Source organism: Monodelphis domestica, chromosome 1 (genome assembly GCF_027887165.1).
Source record: "Monodelphis domestica isolate mMonDom1 chromosome 1, mMonDom1.pri, whole genome shotgun sequence".
Lineage (NCBI taxonomy): Eukaryota > Metazoa > Chordata > Mammalia > Didelphimorphia > Didelphidae > Monodelphis > Monodelphis domestica.
The window spans coordinates 408,808,119-408,825,331 of record NC_077227.1 but is presented as its reverse complement, the minus strand read 5'-3'; the positions used below and the strand labels follow the sequence as shown (position 1 = coordinate 408,825,331).

At 37.6% G+C, this 17,213-nt stretch overlaps 1 protein-coding gene across 3 annotated transcripts in view; it reads left to right on the top strand.

The window, feature by feature from the left end:
• TPX2 (TPX2 microtubule nucleation factor) overlaps window positions 1–17,213 on the top strand; it is a 60,107-nt gene that overhangs the window by 15,245 nt on the left and 27,649 nt on the right. For all 3 annotated transcript variants that reach the window (XM_007474463.3, XM_007474462.3, XM_001364503.5), the window contains exons 4-6: window positions 5,442–5,564; window positions 13,487–13,625; window positions 15,827–15,955. In XM_007474463.3, the coding sequence (XP_007474525.1) occupies window positions 5,442–5,564; window positions 13,487–13,625; window positions 15,827–15,955 (391 nt within the window). The remainder of the gene's footprint in view (window positions 1–5,441; window positions 5,565–13,486; window positions 13,626–15,826; window positions 15,956–17,213) is intronic.

Here is a 17,213-nt window from a genome sequence, read left to right as displayed (position 1 = left end):
TTTTTCTGATTGTATTAGTTGTTACCCTTTTACTTATAAGGAGGGATTATTTATTGAAAGCAGATGTTTATTAAGTGCTCCTTGTGTGTCAGGCATTGTGCTAGGTAGTGGGAATAGAATGAGGCAAGCTGAAATTGAAGGTATGAAGGACTTTTAAAAATCCAACCAAAAGTGTTTGTATTTGGTCCTAGCAATAATTGGGAGCCTTTGGAGTTAATTGAGCTGAGTAGTGACATAGTCAGACGTGGGCTTTTTAAGATTTTGACAGCCATAAGGAGGATGGATGGGAGAAATATTTCTTTAGCTTTGAGGCCAGAATAGGAGTCTCCTTCTGTTTATTTTAGACCTTATTAAAAGTGCCAAATGTGAGGTCAACTCTTATACCAACTTATTTATTATCTTTAAATACAAATCTCTCTCCCCCTCTCTATTTCTGTCTCTCTCTGTCTCTGTTTCTCTCTCTCTGTCTCTCTCTGTCTCTCTGTCTCTCTGTCTCTCTCGGTACAATGCTTTGTGTTTGTGTCAGGTTAGATGATTAGAAGAATAATTGCAGTGGTTACAAAACATGTTTTTGTTCAAAGAAAACAGAGGTTTGGGTAGGGAGTAGATGTTGAGGCATAGAGTGCAAGAGCTGTGGCTAGAGAGTAAAAGACCCAGTGTTATAAAGTCATTGTGAATGTTTTGTGGTTGCTTAAAAAACTTGTATGATCTTAGTCCATGCAAATAGAAAGAGGGAGGTTATCGGCCCTCTGTCCTCATCAGAACATGTCTACAACATCATGCCCAGGTCTGGACTTCATTTTTTTTTTAAATCCTTACTTTCCATCTTAAAATCAGCACTGTGTTTTATTTCCAAGGCAGAAGCGTGGTAAGAGCTAGTCAATGACTTGCCCAGGGTCACACAGTTAGGAAGTGTCTGAGGTCATATTTGAACCCTGGACCTCCCTTCTCTAGGCCTGCCTGTCAATCCACTGAGCCACCTGACTGCCCTCTGGGCTTCACATCATAAGGAAGGTCACTGACAGGCAGGATCAAGTTGGAGTACACTACTAACCACCTGGACAGAAAGAAGAAATAGATAAGGAACTTGTGAAATAGATCACAAGCCAGAGAAGGTAAGGGAATAAGCATTTTATTACTTACTCTGTGCCAGGCACTGTCCTAAGCACTTTATAAATATTTTCTCCTTGAATCCTTACAACGACCCTGGGAGGTAGGTGCTATTATTATCACCATTTTATAGTTGAGGAAACTGAGACAGACAGGTTAAATGACAGCTAATAAGTATCTGAGTCTGAATTTGATCTCTGATCTTTCTGACTTTCAGGTCTGGCATTCTGTCCACTGTGCCACCTAGTTGCTTGTTGTTTTATTCTTCAAAAAGCAGTGGATATAAAAGAATGGAATTTCTACTCCAGACTTGATTGTTTGGCACCAAGAAAAAAGAACTGTTGTTGGGTTTTCACCCATTTTTACCATGGAAGTCTTGGGGAATACTCAACGACTCAATTTTAGAATTTGGGATAGAGGAGAAGAAAGCAGGGGATATACCTTCAGTTTTCAGGAGAGTACAATTCATGGGATTTAGAGAGAAAAGATAGGTGGTTCTGTGATTTTATGGATTAAAATCTACAGAGGAAGCTAGCTCAGGAAGGGCAGAAGCATTCAGGAATAAAATTCTGAAGACACAAAGAGAAAATATTCCAGTAATAATGTAAAGGAGTAGTTGTAAAAAAAAAATCCCATGTGGACATGTAAGGAGAATGGCAAATAACTTGTCCCATTGAAGGCTGGAAGCAAAAGCACATAATGCCATGAATACAAAAGTGTTACATGCCCCGAGATGTCCTGAAGTTCACAATGAGCTATGGTTGGAATAAAGCAGAGGATAATGCAAAAAAGTTTTTAAGTAGTATTGGGCTGAGAGGGAGAAGTGGGACTGTAGCTTTTTGGAAGTGGAATACTAATAGATAACAGAACACAGAGCTCACTGCTGAACTCTTCTTTTTCTTGTTTTTCTTCCCAAGAGGAGTGATCTCTCTCCTAAGAAGGACGGAAAAATGGCTAATAAGGAATTGATACCTAGTACACCTTTAAGGAGATAATAAAAGAGTTTCTAGAGCTGCCTTTGCGTTCCAGTCACCAAGATGAAATGAATTACATTCTAGGGCACTGAAAGAACTGGCAGATGATTACTGAGGGTGCTCTTAGTGACCTTTGAAAGATCATGGGTGCTGGGAGTGTTACCATTACCATGGGACTGAACAAAATAAAAGGAAGAGAAAAAAACCTCTGCAAATTGTTGCTTAATTTAGGTTCCTGGGAAAATGTTAGCTTAAGGAGATAAATAGTGGGCATTTAAAAAAGATGGTCGTGGTTTCATCAAAAACAAGTTATGCCAGTCTATTATTCCCATCTCTCTTCCACTTGGGGGTAGATCAGGGGAAAGCTGCAAATTCAGTTTTACCAAAGCATTTAACAGTTTCATGCCATCCTTAAGGAAAAAACTAGATATGCTAGATAGTAGTATAGATAGAAGTCTGCAGTGGGTTCAATGACACAATTAAAATAATTTAGCTATTAGTGATTCAAATTAGTTTGTAAGGAAGTCTTTAATGCAGTGTAATAGAGTCTGCCTATAGCTTTGAGATTAATATTATCATCAGTGACTTGAACTGATCTAAATATGACATGCTTATCACTTTTGCTGATAAGACAGCTGGATGACAAAGTCAGGATCCAAATTGCCAAAGAGAACTCTACATGCTAGAATGTTGAGCCTGAAGCTAATGAAATAAGATTTAATATGAACAAATGTAAAGCTTTACATTTGGGTCCAGAAAAGATTAATTTCACAAGAACAAGATGGAGAATGCACCGCCAGCTAACAATTTGTCTGTAAACCAAATGTTTTAGTGGACTGTAACTCAATGATCATTTGTACTGATATGAGTCATAAAATTGTAATATAGTCTTAGGGTGAATTGAGAAACATAGTCAGGGTGGCTAGGTGGCTCTGTGGATTGAGAGCTAAGTCTAGACATAGGAGGTCCTATGTTTGGTTCAAATGTGCCCTTAGTCACTTTCTAGCTGTGCAAACTTGGGCAATGTACTTAACCCCAGTTTCCTAGCCTTTATTGCTCTTTTGCCTTGGAACCAATATTTTTTATTAATTCTAAGACAGAAGGTAAAGGTTACTTTTAAAAAAGAAGCAGCATAGGGTGTATCACAAGGGAAAGAATAGCCTTCCTGTACTCTGCCAATACTACTGTAATATATGATCAAACCACTGATAAATTCTAGGTCCTCATTTTAGGAAGGATATTGATGAGATGAAGACCATCTAAAGATTGTTAATCAAGATGGTGAGGGGTCTTTTGATCTTTTGCCACGTGAAGATATGTTGAAGAACCTTGGAATGTTTAGCTTGGGGAAATGACATAGAAAGAATTTGATGACTGTTTTGAAGTATTTGAGAGATTTGTGTGTTAGAGGAATTAGAGTTGTTCCTTTTGACCTTAGAGGGCAGAACTGGGAATAGTGGGTAGAAATTTCAGTCAGCTAAATTTGAGCTTGAAGTAAAGAAAACAATTCCTAAAAATCTGGAGCTATTCCAGAGCGCAATGTGCTGCCTTAGGTGATAGCTGATTCTCCCTTACTAGAAGTCTTCAGACAAAGACTGGATGACTTACTTGTTAGGGATGTTATACAAGGGATTTGTGTTAAAACATGGCTAGCCAGGGTGGCCTCTGAGTTCCTTTTCTACTTATGATCCCGTAAGTCCATAGAAGAACAACCAGAAAGGTAGGAAGACTAAAGAACAGTGTCATATAAGTATCAGTTGAAATTGGGGATAGTTAACCTGGAGAGAAGATATAAGGGAAGCATGATGGTTATTTTTAAATGTTTGAGGAACAATTATATGGATGGATTAGACTTATTTTGTGAATTTCATTTTAATGGAATAGATTTCAGCTCAATCTAAGAAATGACTTACAAGTAAATTAGGGGTATTAAAAATTGGAATTAGTTACCATCAATATCTAGATGCCTGAACAATTTGAGCTGGCTTTTCTTTTAGAAGGAATCTAATATTTTATTGGTCTGAATAATGACCATCAATAAGTATTTCTACACAATTTTGGCTTGTCTGAAATCTGAGTGTGACCTGTGATTGATATTATGTACCTATTTGTATTTGTATATCTCATTTTAGGCATGGGAGCTTATTTTGGAAACAATAAGGAAGAGCCAATTAGTAGTCTAGTAGAAGAGCAGATGAAGGTGTAATCTTTGATAGGGTTATCCTCCCCTTCCTCCCTTCACCCCATTCCATGTCCTTGACCTCTCAGAATATGCTCACATAAATAATGAGAGAGCTCAGCTGGGCTGTCAGAAGGTCTTTGTTGCTCTTTGAGCAGTTGTTTGAGGTGGATCTCAGCAGAGCTCTGACTTGCTTGCCCTTGTTGGGGCATATTTTCAGCTGCCCCTGGAGGAGTAATACTCCTTAATTTCACAGAACTTCCAGTCATAGCCAGAGTGATCCCAAGACCTGGAAGAGGAGGACTCTTGAAAGAGACAAGTTATGCAGCTGAGATTTGGAACCTCCTTGTAAATGTGATAACATGACCCTTGGCTAGCTTATAAATACCTTGGCTTTTAAAGCCTTGCAACCACATTTTGTCAAAAAATTTATGATCAACATATGGTTCGATGGGTATGTGATTGGAGATTTTAGCTTTAAATGATCACTCTATTGCAAATATTAATCATATAGAAATAGATTTTGAACAATGATACATGTATAACTCAGTCGAATTGTTTGTCAGCTCCGGGAAGAGGGAGGGAAAGAACATGAATCATATAACTATGGAAAAATATTCCAAATAAATAAATTAATTAAAATAAAGAAAATTATGATATAGTTAGGTTATAGATGAGACTATTTCAGGCCTGTAAAATGTCTAGATGTTCAGAGTACAAAATCCACTTTAGATATTCCTTTGCCTTTTGTGAGGTATCTTCAATATCTTTGGTAGAAATCTGATTCCAAGCAATCCTTCCCCTTCTTTTTGTGGGATCTAATTTGGATTTGTAGTCATTATAGTCCACAAAAGTCTCATTTTCCTTTTTGAGTATAAACTGGTAAGAGTTTGGGGTTCCCTTCTGGTGAAAGTTCAGATGTGGTATGGCATTGATTTGTACTTTCTTACCTGTTACTTGTTCCAACAGTGGCTTAAGATATACCACATGTGCTCACTGTGTGACCCTGGGCAAATCACCTAACCATCAGAGCCTTAATTTATCTATAAACCAGGATTAGGTGGTGCTAATAGTGTGCTCTCATAAGCTTGTTGTTAATAAAGGGTTTTTGAAATATTAAAGTACAATATAATTGTGAGTAGTTACAAGGTGATAAAAGTGATCTTGCTTTTCTACAGAGGAGAGGGCCAATTTGGAAAATAAGCCTCCTGAAGATGATGAAGTCCCAGGGCCCTCCTATAGGAAGACACCTTTGAGAAAGACCCATGTTCCCCAAGCAGTTGTCATGCCTCTGAGATCAGGTAAGTGTCCTGGAAAAAAAAAAAAGATATTCTAGAAGAATGATGAAACACTAGCACAGATTTCTAGACATTCTTCTCTGAAATGATAAAATGCTTACCCATACGAAACCCATGAAAATTCTTTATGAATTTAAAAAATTGTATCTGTCTAGTTTTATTTTCAGTTGCAAATTCTCTCCTTCCCCCATCCCTGAAAGGCAAGAAAAACTTGTTACAACTAAGTATAGTCATGCAAAACAAAATTCAGCATTAGTCATATTCCAAAAGGAGAAAAAAAAAGGCAAGGAAGAGAAAAAAACATTCTTTAATATTCACTCAAGTTGATCAGCTTTTTTTCTGGAGGTGTCCTTTGGAATTGTGGTTGGTCATTGGATTAATAAGTTACTATTTATTTTTCTTTCAAAGTTGATTGATTATCTTTGCAATATTGCTGTTACTATCTCCTAGTTCTGCTTTTCTGCAGTTCATACAAGTTTTCCCAGGTTTTTCTGAAACCTTAAGTTTATTTTATTTTTTAAGACTTGACCTATCTTTCTTGCCCAAGCTGAAAGTTCAGAGGCTCCATCCCATTACTTATTGGCACAGGAGTTTTTCATCTGTTTCTAACCTGGCCTGATTTGCCCTCCTTAGGCAATCTGGGGGGCTCCCACTCCCATGAGCTTCCTATATTAATGCTTGTTTATTACTGAACCAGATCCAGTACTGGATTTAGTACTGGACACTAAAATCAGCATAACCTTTTGTAGCTCAGAACTCCTAAGCTCCAAAGATCTGTCAGCCTTAACATTTCTGGGTTTTGTTTTTGTCTTTTAACCCATACCTTCTCGCTTGTAATTAGTACTATGTATTGGTTCCAAGGCAAAAATACAGTAAGGACCAGGCAATTCAGGTTAAGTGATTTGCCCAGGGTCACATAGCTAGGAAGTGTCTGAGGCCAAATCTGAACCCAAGATCTCCTGTTTCTTGCCCCAACACTTAGTTGCTCCTTTGACAGGTTTTGAACAAGCAATGTTACCCTGCTAGTGTCATTAATTGATTTGTCAAGAGCGGGACATTAGGTGAAGTGTTAAAAGGGACAGTAAATGCCAATAGAACATTATTTGCTCACACAGTGTAAACAATATGACTATAATTAATTGGTATTCAGGGAAATTGACTGATTGACCTTGAGTAGTAGAATTGATCATTGTGGACTGGATAGGTATTATTACCACTGTATGACCAACTTTATTCCCTGGATATAAGGAAGCTCAAGGTATGCTACTATAGTCAGAATCTCTGTTCTGGTCTCACTATTGGAACGGTTAATTGAAGGAAAACATTATGTCATGTTATCCTGAAAAGTGGGAATTGGATCTTGGGTTGGATGACATTGCAGTGGAATTTGGTTATAAAGAATTAATGACATGCTAACAGAAAGTTATTTGTTGGCACAATGTTATATAAGGTGTGCTTGTATTATGCTGTTTAATTCTTTTCCCATTTGGTCATCTGTCCAGCCCTAAGTTTAACTCAGGTTAAACCTTATTATAAAACTATAAAACACCCACTGTGCATGCATACTTTGTCTGAGTCATGTATCTGGTTTCAGAAGATGGTCAGTGTCTAAATTGCTGGTTACCAAATACATGCTCAGAGTCTTGTCCATTTGGTCACAACATAAGCATCCTTTAAGAGGTCATAAATCCCTGTTGTTTATTTCAACATCAAGAGCCTCCTTAAGTGTAAATCTGAAACTGACCCCAATCACGTCATTAACTAGATCTGTGGTATCAGACAAATGACTGTCCTTCTAATGAGCCTGTCTTCCCTATATGGCCTGAGCTGCTAGACTGATTTGCAAATAATTCATGAAGATAGGTAGTATCATCCATTCAATAAGTAGAACTATTCTATTAAGTAGAACCTTCTGGGTAGCATGTTCTCCTTGGAACTGGAGGAGCATCAAAGATAAAAAAAAGTCTTAATTCTTATCTTCAAGGGGTTTATAAATTACCCTTCTAGAAGGTAAGACATATGATGAAGAGTTTAATTTGTATTATTTTCATATTTATAAGAACTACATATTTTATATTCTTATGGCTAATTGTATATGTCTTATCTGCCCTATTTGAATGTAGCTCCAAGTTGACCTATTTTCTGATCTTTTAAAAAATTTCCCATGATTCCTAGTGCATTACTTTGCTGATAATAAGCCCTGAGCATAATTTTTGTTGATTAATTTAAGGATTATGTACTTATTCCATCTTTGTGTTTCCTTTGATTAAGAAAAATTAATTTTTGTCTGTCCACCCTCAATCCTGTTCTTTTTAATCTTTAAAAATATCCAGGAACTTTCATAGAACAGAACAGTAAGTAAAATCTGAAATGATTCCAGTATATTAATACTTTAAAGTTATTACTTTCTTAGCAACCTCATCCATATCAGAAAAAGAGAACATTCAGAAAGATTTTTTTTCTTGAAATTTTTTGAGTGCTTCTAGGGCCTTACACCAATTTCCTTTTTTTTTTGTTTTACATGTAGCTGCTTTTGATTTCATTGTCCCCTTCTGAGTTTATGCCTAATAATTTTCTATGGTTAGATATTGCTTTAAAAAATATATGTATATATTTGCTCTTTTTCCAGCCTTTTTTTAATTTGAAAAATGTAATTAATTGATTTAGAATATTTTCCCATGTTTACATGATTCATGTTCTTTCCCTCTTCTCCTCCCGCCCTGTCCTGTAGCCAATGAGCAATTCCACTGGGTTTTACATGTGTTATTGATCAAGACCTATTTCCATATTATTAATATTTGCATTAGGGTGATCATTTAGAGTCTACATCCCCAATCATATCCCCATCGAGCCATGTGATCAAGCAGTTGTTTTTCTTCTGTGTTTCTACTCCCACAGTTCTTTCTCTGGATGTGGATAGAGTTCTTTCTCATAGGTCTCTCAAAATTGTCCTGGATTATTGCATTGCTGCTAGTAGAGAGTCTCTGTGTATGATGTTCTCCTGGTTCTGCTCCTTTCACTCTGCATCAATTCCTGGAGATCGTTTCAGTTCACATGGAATTCCTCTAGTTCATTATTTCTTTTAGCACAATAGTATTCCATCACCAAAAGATACCCACAATTTGTTCAGCCATTCCTCAGTCAAAGGATATCCCCTCATTTTCAATTTTTTGCCATCACAAAGAGCATGGCTATAAATGTTTTGGTACAAGTCTTTTTCCTTATCTCTTTGGGATCTAACTTTTTCTTGAGTGTTATTTTTATCTTAAAGGTAGACTCTGTTCTCAAGGTAGATAGGGCATTCTTAAATTTCAGTTTTTCTGGGGGCAGCTGGGTAGCTCAGTGGATTAAGAGCCAGTCCTAGAGACGGGAGGTCCTAGGTTCAAATGTGACCTCAGCCACTTCCTAGCTGTGTGACCCTGGGCAAGTCACTTGACCCCTATTGCCTAGCCCTTACCACTCTTCTGCCTTGGAGCCAATACACAGTATTGACTCCAAGACGGAAGGTAAGGGTTTTTAATAAAAAATAAAAAAATAAAAAATTTCAGTTTTTCCTTGCTGCTACCCTCAGATCTAGTTCTAGGTATCTGCAGGTTTCAGTTCTTCCAAGATGCTATGATAGTTCTGGAAGCCCTTTCTCACTGCTGATTCAGTTTTCTTAGGGCCTGCTATTGACTTGCAGGGCCAGGTACACAGTGGTACCTTGGGCAAGGACTTTAGGCCTCTCCTTGAACTTTCTTTCACCTTAGTGGTCAGACGCACTGGGGACTTGATCTGGATCTCCAGACTTCAAGGGGTAGGCATAGGATACTCAGCTGTTGACTTGGGCAGTCTTCAGGTCTTTTTTTTTTTTTGGGTCTCTGAGAACCCTTCAATGTCTACACATACAATACATGAGAATTGTATGTTATATTGTTTAAAAATTTTTTTTAAATTAATTTATTTAGTCAATTTAGAACATTATTCCTTGGTTACAATAATCACAATATTTCCCTCCCTCCCCTCCACCCGCCCTTCCCGCAGCTGATGCGCAATTTCATTGGGTATTACTTATGTCCTTGATCAGAACCTATTTCCATGCTGTTGATGTTTGCACTAGGATGTTCATTAGAGTCTACATCCCCAACCATATCCCCTCGCCCCATGTATTCAAGCAGTTGTTTTTCTTTGGTGCTTCTACTCCCACAGTTTTTCCTCTGAATGTGGATAGTGGTTTTTCTCATAGATTCCTCCAAGTTGTTCAGGATCACTGCATTGCCACTAATGGAGAAGTCCATTACATTTGATTATACCACAGTGTATCAGTCTCTGTGTACAATGTTTTCCTGGTTCTGCTCCTTTCACTCTGCATCACTTCCTGGAGGTTGTTCCAGTCTCCATGGAATTCCTCCACTTTATTATTCCTTTTAGCACAGTAGTATTCCATCACCAACATATACCACAATTTGTTCAGCCATTCCCCAATTGAAGGGCATCCCCTCATTTTCCAGATTTTTGCCACCACAAAGAGCGCAGCTATGAATGTTCTTGTACAGGTCTTTTTCCTTATTATCTCTTTGGGGTACAAACCCAGCATGCTATGGCTGGGTTAAAAGATAGGCAGTCTTTTAGCACCCTTTGGGCATAGTTCCAAATTGCCCTCCAGAATGGTTGGATCATTTCACAACTCCACCAGCAATGCATTAATGTCCTGACTTTGCCACATCCCCTCCAGCATTCATTACTTTCCTTTGCTGTCATGTTAGCCAATCTACTAGGTGTGAGGTGATACCTCAGAGTTGTTTTGATTTGCATTTCTTTGATTATAAGAGATTTAGAGCACTTTTTCATGTGCTTATTAATAGTTTTGATTTCTTTAACTGAAATTTGCCTATTCATGTCCCTTGCCCATTTTTCAATTGGAGAATGGTTTGATTTTTTGTACAATTGATTTAGCTCTTTATAAATTTGAGTAGACCTTTGTCAGAGGTTTTTGTAATGAAGATTGTTTCCCAATTTGGTGCTTCCCTTCTAATTTTGGATGCATTAGTTTTATTTGTACAAAACCTTTTTAATTTGATGTAATTAAATTATTATTGATTTTACATTTTGTGATTTTTTTTTTCCTAATTCTTGCTTGGTTTTAAAGTCTTTCCTTTCCCAAAAATCTGACAAGTATACTATTCTGTGTTCACCTAATTTAATTTGCTTATAGTTTCCTTCTTTATATTCAGGTCATTCACCCATTCTGAGTTTATCTTGGTGTAGGGTGTGAGATCTTGATCCAAATTGAATCTCTCCCATACTGTCTTCCAATTTTCCCAGCAGTTTTTTTAATCAAATAGTGGGTTTTGGTCCCCAAAGCTGGGATCTTTGGGCTTATCATAGACAGTCTTGCTGAGGTTATTTACCCCAAGTCTATTCCACTGATCCTCCTTTCTGTCTCTTAGCCAGTACCAAATTGTTTTGATGACCACTGCTTTATAGTATAGTTTGAGATCTGGGACTGTAAGTCCTCCTTCCTTCACATTTTTTTCATGATTTCCCTAGATATCCTTGATCTTTTGTTCTTCCAAATGAACTTTGTTATGGTTTTTTCTAATTCAGTAAAAAAAATTTTTGGTAGTTCAATGGGCATGGCACTAAATAAGTAAATTAATTTGGGTAGGATTGTCATTTTTATTACGTTAGCTCATCCTACCCATGAGCAGTCAATGTTTTTCCAATTGTTTAGATCTAGTTTTACTTGTGTGGAGAGTGCTTTGTAGTTGTGTTCATATAGTTCCTGTGTTTGTCTCGGCAGATAGATTCCTAAGTACTTTATATTGTCTAGGGTGATTTAAAATGGAATTTCTCTTTCTACCTCTTGCTGCGGGGATGTGTTGGAGATATATAGAAATGCTGATGACTTATGTGGGTTTATTTTGTATCCTGCAACTTTGCTAAAGTTGTTGATTATATTTACTAGCTTTTTAGTTGATTCTCTAGGATTCTTTAAGTAGACCATCATATCATCTGCAAAGAGTGATAGCTTGGTCTCCTCATTGCCTATTTTAATACCTTTAATTTCTTTTTCTTCTCTGATTGCTACAGTTAGTGTTTCTGGTACAATGTTAACTAATAGAGGTGATAATGGGTATCCTTGTTTCACTCCTGATCTTATAGGGAAGGCTGAGTCTTCAGGTCTTGATGTTGGCTTGATCCCAGTTTCAGAACCTTGAACAATGAGGAAGCATTGAAGCCATTGAACTTCTTTGTGCTCTACTTTCTTCATCTATAAAATGGAAATAATAACACTAGGTTAAATACTACCAGAAAAGCTTAATTTTAAAAAAAGTTTTCCCCAATTACATGTAAAATAATTTTTTAGCATTCATTTAAAAATTTTTGTTGAATTCCAAATTTTCCCCCTCCCCACCCTCTGTCCTTTATTCCCTCCCACCTCTTCCCTTTCCCTGAGATGGTAAGCAATCTGATATAAATTTTACATATGTAATCATGTAAAACATTTTTCCATATTAGTCATTTTGTATGGCATCTTCACAAAAGTTGATTATATAATGGGATATAAAAGTTTTAAAACAAATGCAGAAGAGCAGAAAAATTAAATACATCTTTTCCAGACCACAATGCTATAAAAATTACACTGAACAAAGAGCTGGTCAAAAAAAAAGACTAAAAATTAATTGGAAATTAAATAACCTCATCTTAAAGAATAAATGGGTCAAAGAACAAATCATAGAAATAATAATTTCATTACAGAGAATGACAAGGATGCAACATAACAAAATTTTTTGGATGTAGCCAAAGTAGTACTTAAGAGAAAATTTATATTTCTAAATGCTCACATCAATAAAACAGAGAAAAAGCAGACCAATGAATTGGATCTGCAACTAAAAAACTAGAAAAAGAACAAATTAAGGAAATCCCAATTAAACACCAAATTAGAAATTCTGAAAAGCAAAAGAAAGATTAATAAAATTGAAAGAAAACCATATTAGTCATTTTGTGGAAGAGATCCAGAATTTAAAAAAGAAGAAAAATATAGTATGTTCTGGGTTGCATTCAGATTCCAATAGTTCTTTTTCTTTTTTTCTTTTCTTTTTTTTTTAAACCCTTGCCTTCCATCTTAGAATCAATACTGTGTATTGGCTTCAAGGCAGAAGAGTGGTAAGGGCTAGGCAAGTGACTTGTCCAGCAACTCAGCCAGGAAGTATCTGAGACCAGATTTGAACTCAGGACCTCCTGTCTCTAGGGCTAGCTCTCAATCCACTGAGCTACCCAGCTGCCCCCATTAGTTCTTTTTCTGAAGGCAGATGACATTTTTCAACATGAGTCTCTAGGATTGTCTTGGATCACTGTATTGCTGAGAATAACTAGGTCATTCACAGTTGTTCATCAAAAAAAATATTGCTATTTTAGTGTACAATGTTCTTCTGGTTCATGTAAATCACAGGCTAATTTTGGGGAATCAGTTGAAGCTAATGTATATAAAGTGCTTTGTAAAGCACAAAGTATATAAATGACGATTATTATTGTTTTTATCATAAACTTCAAATGGTAACATCAGCATTTTTGCCTATTAAGTAGTCTTTTGCTCTGTCCAAGGATCTATTACATGGGACCTATGATTTTGTTATTTTTCATATTTTGATAACTGCATTTAAATATGATTGGTTTCCTTTTGCAATCCTATAGATTGTAATTTTTGCATTTAAAAGACTTCTGTGAAGGTGGTTCGTAGGCCCCATCAGACCAACAAAGGGGTTCAGGGGCCCATACACAAGAAAAGAGGAGGAGTCGAACATCTAGAACACTTTTTTTTACTCTTCTTTTGCCTTATGTCTTTGGTTTGACATGTTATCTCTCTGTCTCTCTGTCTCTCTCTCTCTCATGCAGACATGGATACATTAAAATGTCTCTGTTTTTTTTGTCTTTTACTTTAGTTGACAATTCTTATGTGGAAACAGAGAATCTACCAGAAGAATCTGCTCCATCAAATGCTTATGACTCACCAGGCTTTCAGGAAACTATGTCAAAAAATGCTCCTGTTCTTGGATCCCTTGTTCCAGGCCAGTCCCTAAGGTAACACCAGCTTGGGAGCCAAGAATGGCTTCAGGGATCAAGGCCAAGCTGAAACTGACAGAGAAAACACGTCTCTGCTGACCTCTGAACCCCTGGGACTGGATTCTCTAGGATAGATAGGACCTCTGTCCTCTTGTGGTGCTAGCACTTTTTAAAAAAATCCTTTCTGTCTTATAATTAATATTAAATATCAGTTCCAAGGCATAAGAGTGGTAAGGACTAGGCAGTGAGGTTAAGTGACTTGTCCAGGGTCACACTGCTAGAAAATACCTAAGGTCACATTTGAACCCAGGACCTCCCATCTCCAGACCTGGCATTATTATCCACTGTGCTACTTAGCTGCCCTGTGGTACTAGCTCTATACTCTTTCTTTGCTTATTCCTTTCTACTATGCTTGGAATGGATTCTCTCCACTACTCTGCCCCAATATTTAAAGTTCTTCTTGCCCTTCAGCTTAATTGGTGTCTCGCTGAAGACTTCTTTGATTCTCTTCTCCCAGTCCCTGGAAATGCTATTTCCCCTTCAAATATGCACCTACTCTACCTTTTATCCTATTTGTAGGTGGTGGTCTTCTTTCTGTTATCATTTGGTCCCAGAAGACATTATATGTATCACTTAATCATCTTTGGGTATATCTTAAGCACCCAGAGAAGTGCCTTAAATATCAGAGAGACAATTAAATGCTTATTTTACTGAATGAGACACATAGCTAAAATAATAGCTTTTCACAGCAAGAATTTTAAGCTTCACTTGAAGATTCTTTCTGTCTTAATAGAGGGTATTGTAATTGAGTATCTCCATTCAAATTGAATTTTGTTATCTATTTCCTGCCTATTTAAGATCCCCCTGCAATTACAGGTCCAACAACCTTCTTATTGAGCCTTGCCATCCTAACATGTCCCAGTGTGTTTTTAAATAATCTTTAGGAAACAAGGAGTCCAGGAGGGTAGAGATGAGAAAGGACATTTGCAACAGTGGGGATCAGCCAGGGAGAATATTTGAAGTCTTGAGTTGGAGTGCAGAGGAGAGAAGGGGTAGGTCATAGGAATAGTTTGAAAAGGTAAAGCTCCTAGCCCTTGGTAACAGATGGGGTACAGGGAGGAGAGAGATAGTCAAGAATATGAAATGACTCCTAGGATTCCATCCTGAGGGAATAGGAGAAGGTATTGCCCTTAGGAGAGTGGAGCTTTTTATGGGTGAAAGAATAGGTTCCATTTTTGGACCTGTTAAGATGTTAAGGGTTAAAATGTCACAGGATGCCTTCCCAGTCCTGCAGGGGGTTCTCAGCAGGTTTTCCTTTGGCTTCCTCGTGGCAGCAAGTAGCACTCCTCTTAATTTCATTCTTGACTTTTGGTATCATTCTTTGCTCTCTTATCCTAAAAAATGTTTCTGATATTTTACTTCATTGTATTACATGATATTCCCCTTGTAAAATGTATTTTGTTGATGATTTTATAATTATCATTATCACTTCTTTCTTAAACCCTTTCCTGTCCTTTGCCCTTCCTCCCAATAGAGCACTCCCTTGTGAGAGATAAGCATCATCAAGCAAAACAGAAGGACACATTAGCTGGTCTTGAAAACATGTCCTGGACTTCTTCCCCTCTCTTTTGCCTGAGTTTCAGTGGGCATACTTTTCTCTTAGAGCCTGAGGCCCTTGGTGACTGTGGTGTCACAGTACTACTCTCTTCCATTAAGTTGCTGTATGGCATTAAGCACCTGTAACATAATGTGGAATGGGCAAGTTGTTAGCAAATATTGAAACCAAGAGGAGAGTACCCTGGGAGAATTGCCTGATGTAGGCCTAACTTTTAAGAACCTAGATTCTATCATGGAAAATTTCCTTCAGAGAACATAAAGAAGGAAAAGCAAATACAAAGAAAGATAAACCTTTTATACATACAGGGTTCACAGGAATATCTTTGACTTTAACACATACATGCCTTGTATGACTGTGACCTTGGGCTGATGCATCATGGGACTTCTCTTCCCTTACTGTCAAAAAGAGATCATCAGATTAGATCATTTCTAAGGTCTTTGTAAGCTCTAAAATGTTATTATGGTGTTTTAGAAGCCATTTATAAGACCAAACAAGAAGAGATTAAATTACTAAGATAAAAACGATGTGTCTCTATGAGGTAAGAAATAAACAATAAACATTGGTACACAGGATCAGTTGCTCTTGCTACTTTCGTCTCCAGGGTGACCAGGAGCCTGTCTGCTCAGAAGAAGTCAGAACAGCGGCAGAAACAGCAGCTCAGAATGAAAGCAGAGAGACACCCTGTTCCAATGGTCAGTGAGGAAATGCCACCTTCTAAGAAGATGAAAGTGTGAGTAACCAGCTGGTTGAGTTTTCCTCACTTTGGGTGATATTGCTTATCCCTTAATCCTCTCATACCCAGGGAAGAGGCAACTTTTCTTTTGACTACACCTTTTTTGGGGAATTTGCTTTTGCCTTATATTCTTACTGATGTAAGGTCGGCTTTCCTCAGATATACTTGTATGGTTATTGAGTGTTCTGGGACACTCTTGAAATGGTAGCTCAGCTGAGAGTTAGATGAATTAAATATGTGGTAAAAACACTTGTTTTCTTTTTAAAAAGTGGGAAAGTTGACTACCCCTCTCCTCCTGGATCTTTTTTCTTCGCTGGATTTTTGTGACAGATACTATTCTCCCTTGCTTCCCCTCCTACCTACCTGTCTGACTGCTCCTTAGTCTTCTTTGTTGGATCGTTTTCTGTGCTATGCCCACTAATGATATGTCTACCCCAAGGCTCTGTCCTGGTTCCTCATCTCTGGTTGTTGCATACCATTTCATTTGGCTCCCAAATGAATTCATTTATCAGATCTGTGCGGATGACTCCTAGATCTTATATCCAGGATCAATCTCTCTGATAGACACATTATCAACTGCCTGTTGGGCATTTCAGACTACTACATAGTTCCATAAGCATTTCAGATTTTACATGCTCTATGTCATGGTGGCACAGTGAATAGAATGCCAGACCTGCAATCAGAAATTCGTATCCTTGAATTCAAATCTGGCCTCAGACACTTAGTAGCTGTGTAATCTTGGGCAAGCTGCATAACCCCGTTTGCCTCAGTTTCTTTATCTGTAAAATGAGCCAGAGAAGGAAATGGAAAACCACTCTAGTATCTTTGCCAGAAAACCCCAGATGGGCAAGTTAGATACAACAGAAATGACTCAGCAACAACAACAGCAGCAATGAACAGAACTCATCTTTCTTCCTCAAAACTCTCAAATCTTTCTTTCCGTGTGGAAAGCGCCACCATCTCTCCAGGTTCCCAGATTCACAACTTTGGTGTCATCTTTGATACATCAGCCTCTCCTACATGACATAGTGCCATTTACTAGATCTCATTAATCATCTGCCTCTATCACATGCTGTCCTCTTCTGTCTTTTTACAAAGTACCTGCTCTAGTGTCAAGCTCTAAGCCTCCTTTGGGTGCTCTTCTGCTTCACCTGCCTCTCTCAAGATCCCTGGTTCTCTTCAGGATTTAGCTCAAGTGCTTTCTTCTAAATGGGGACTTGCCTACTCTCCCTAAGTGCTTGTGCTTCCTCCTTCC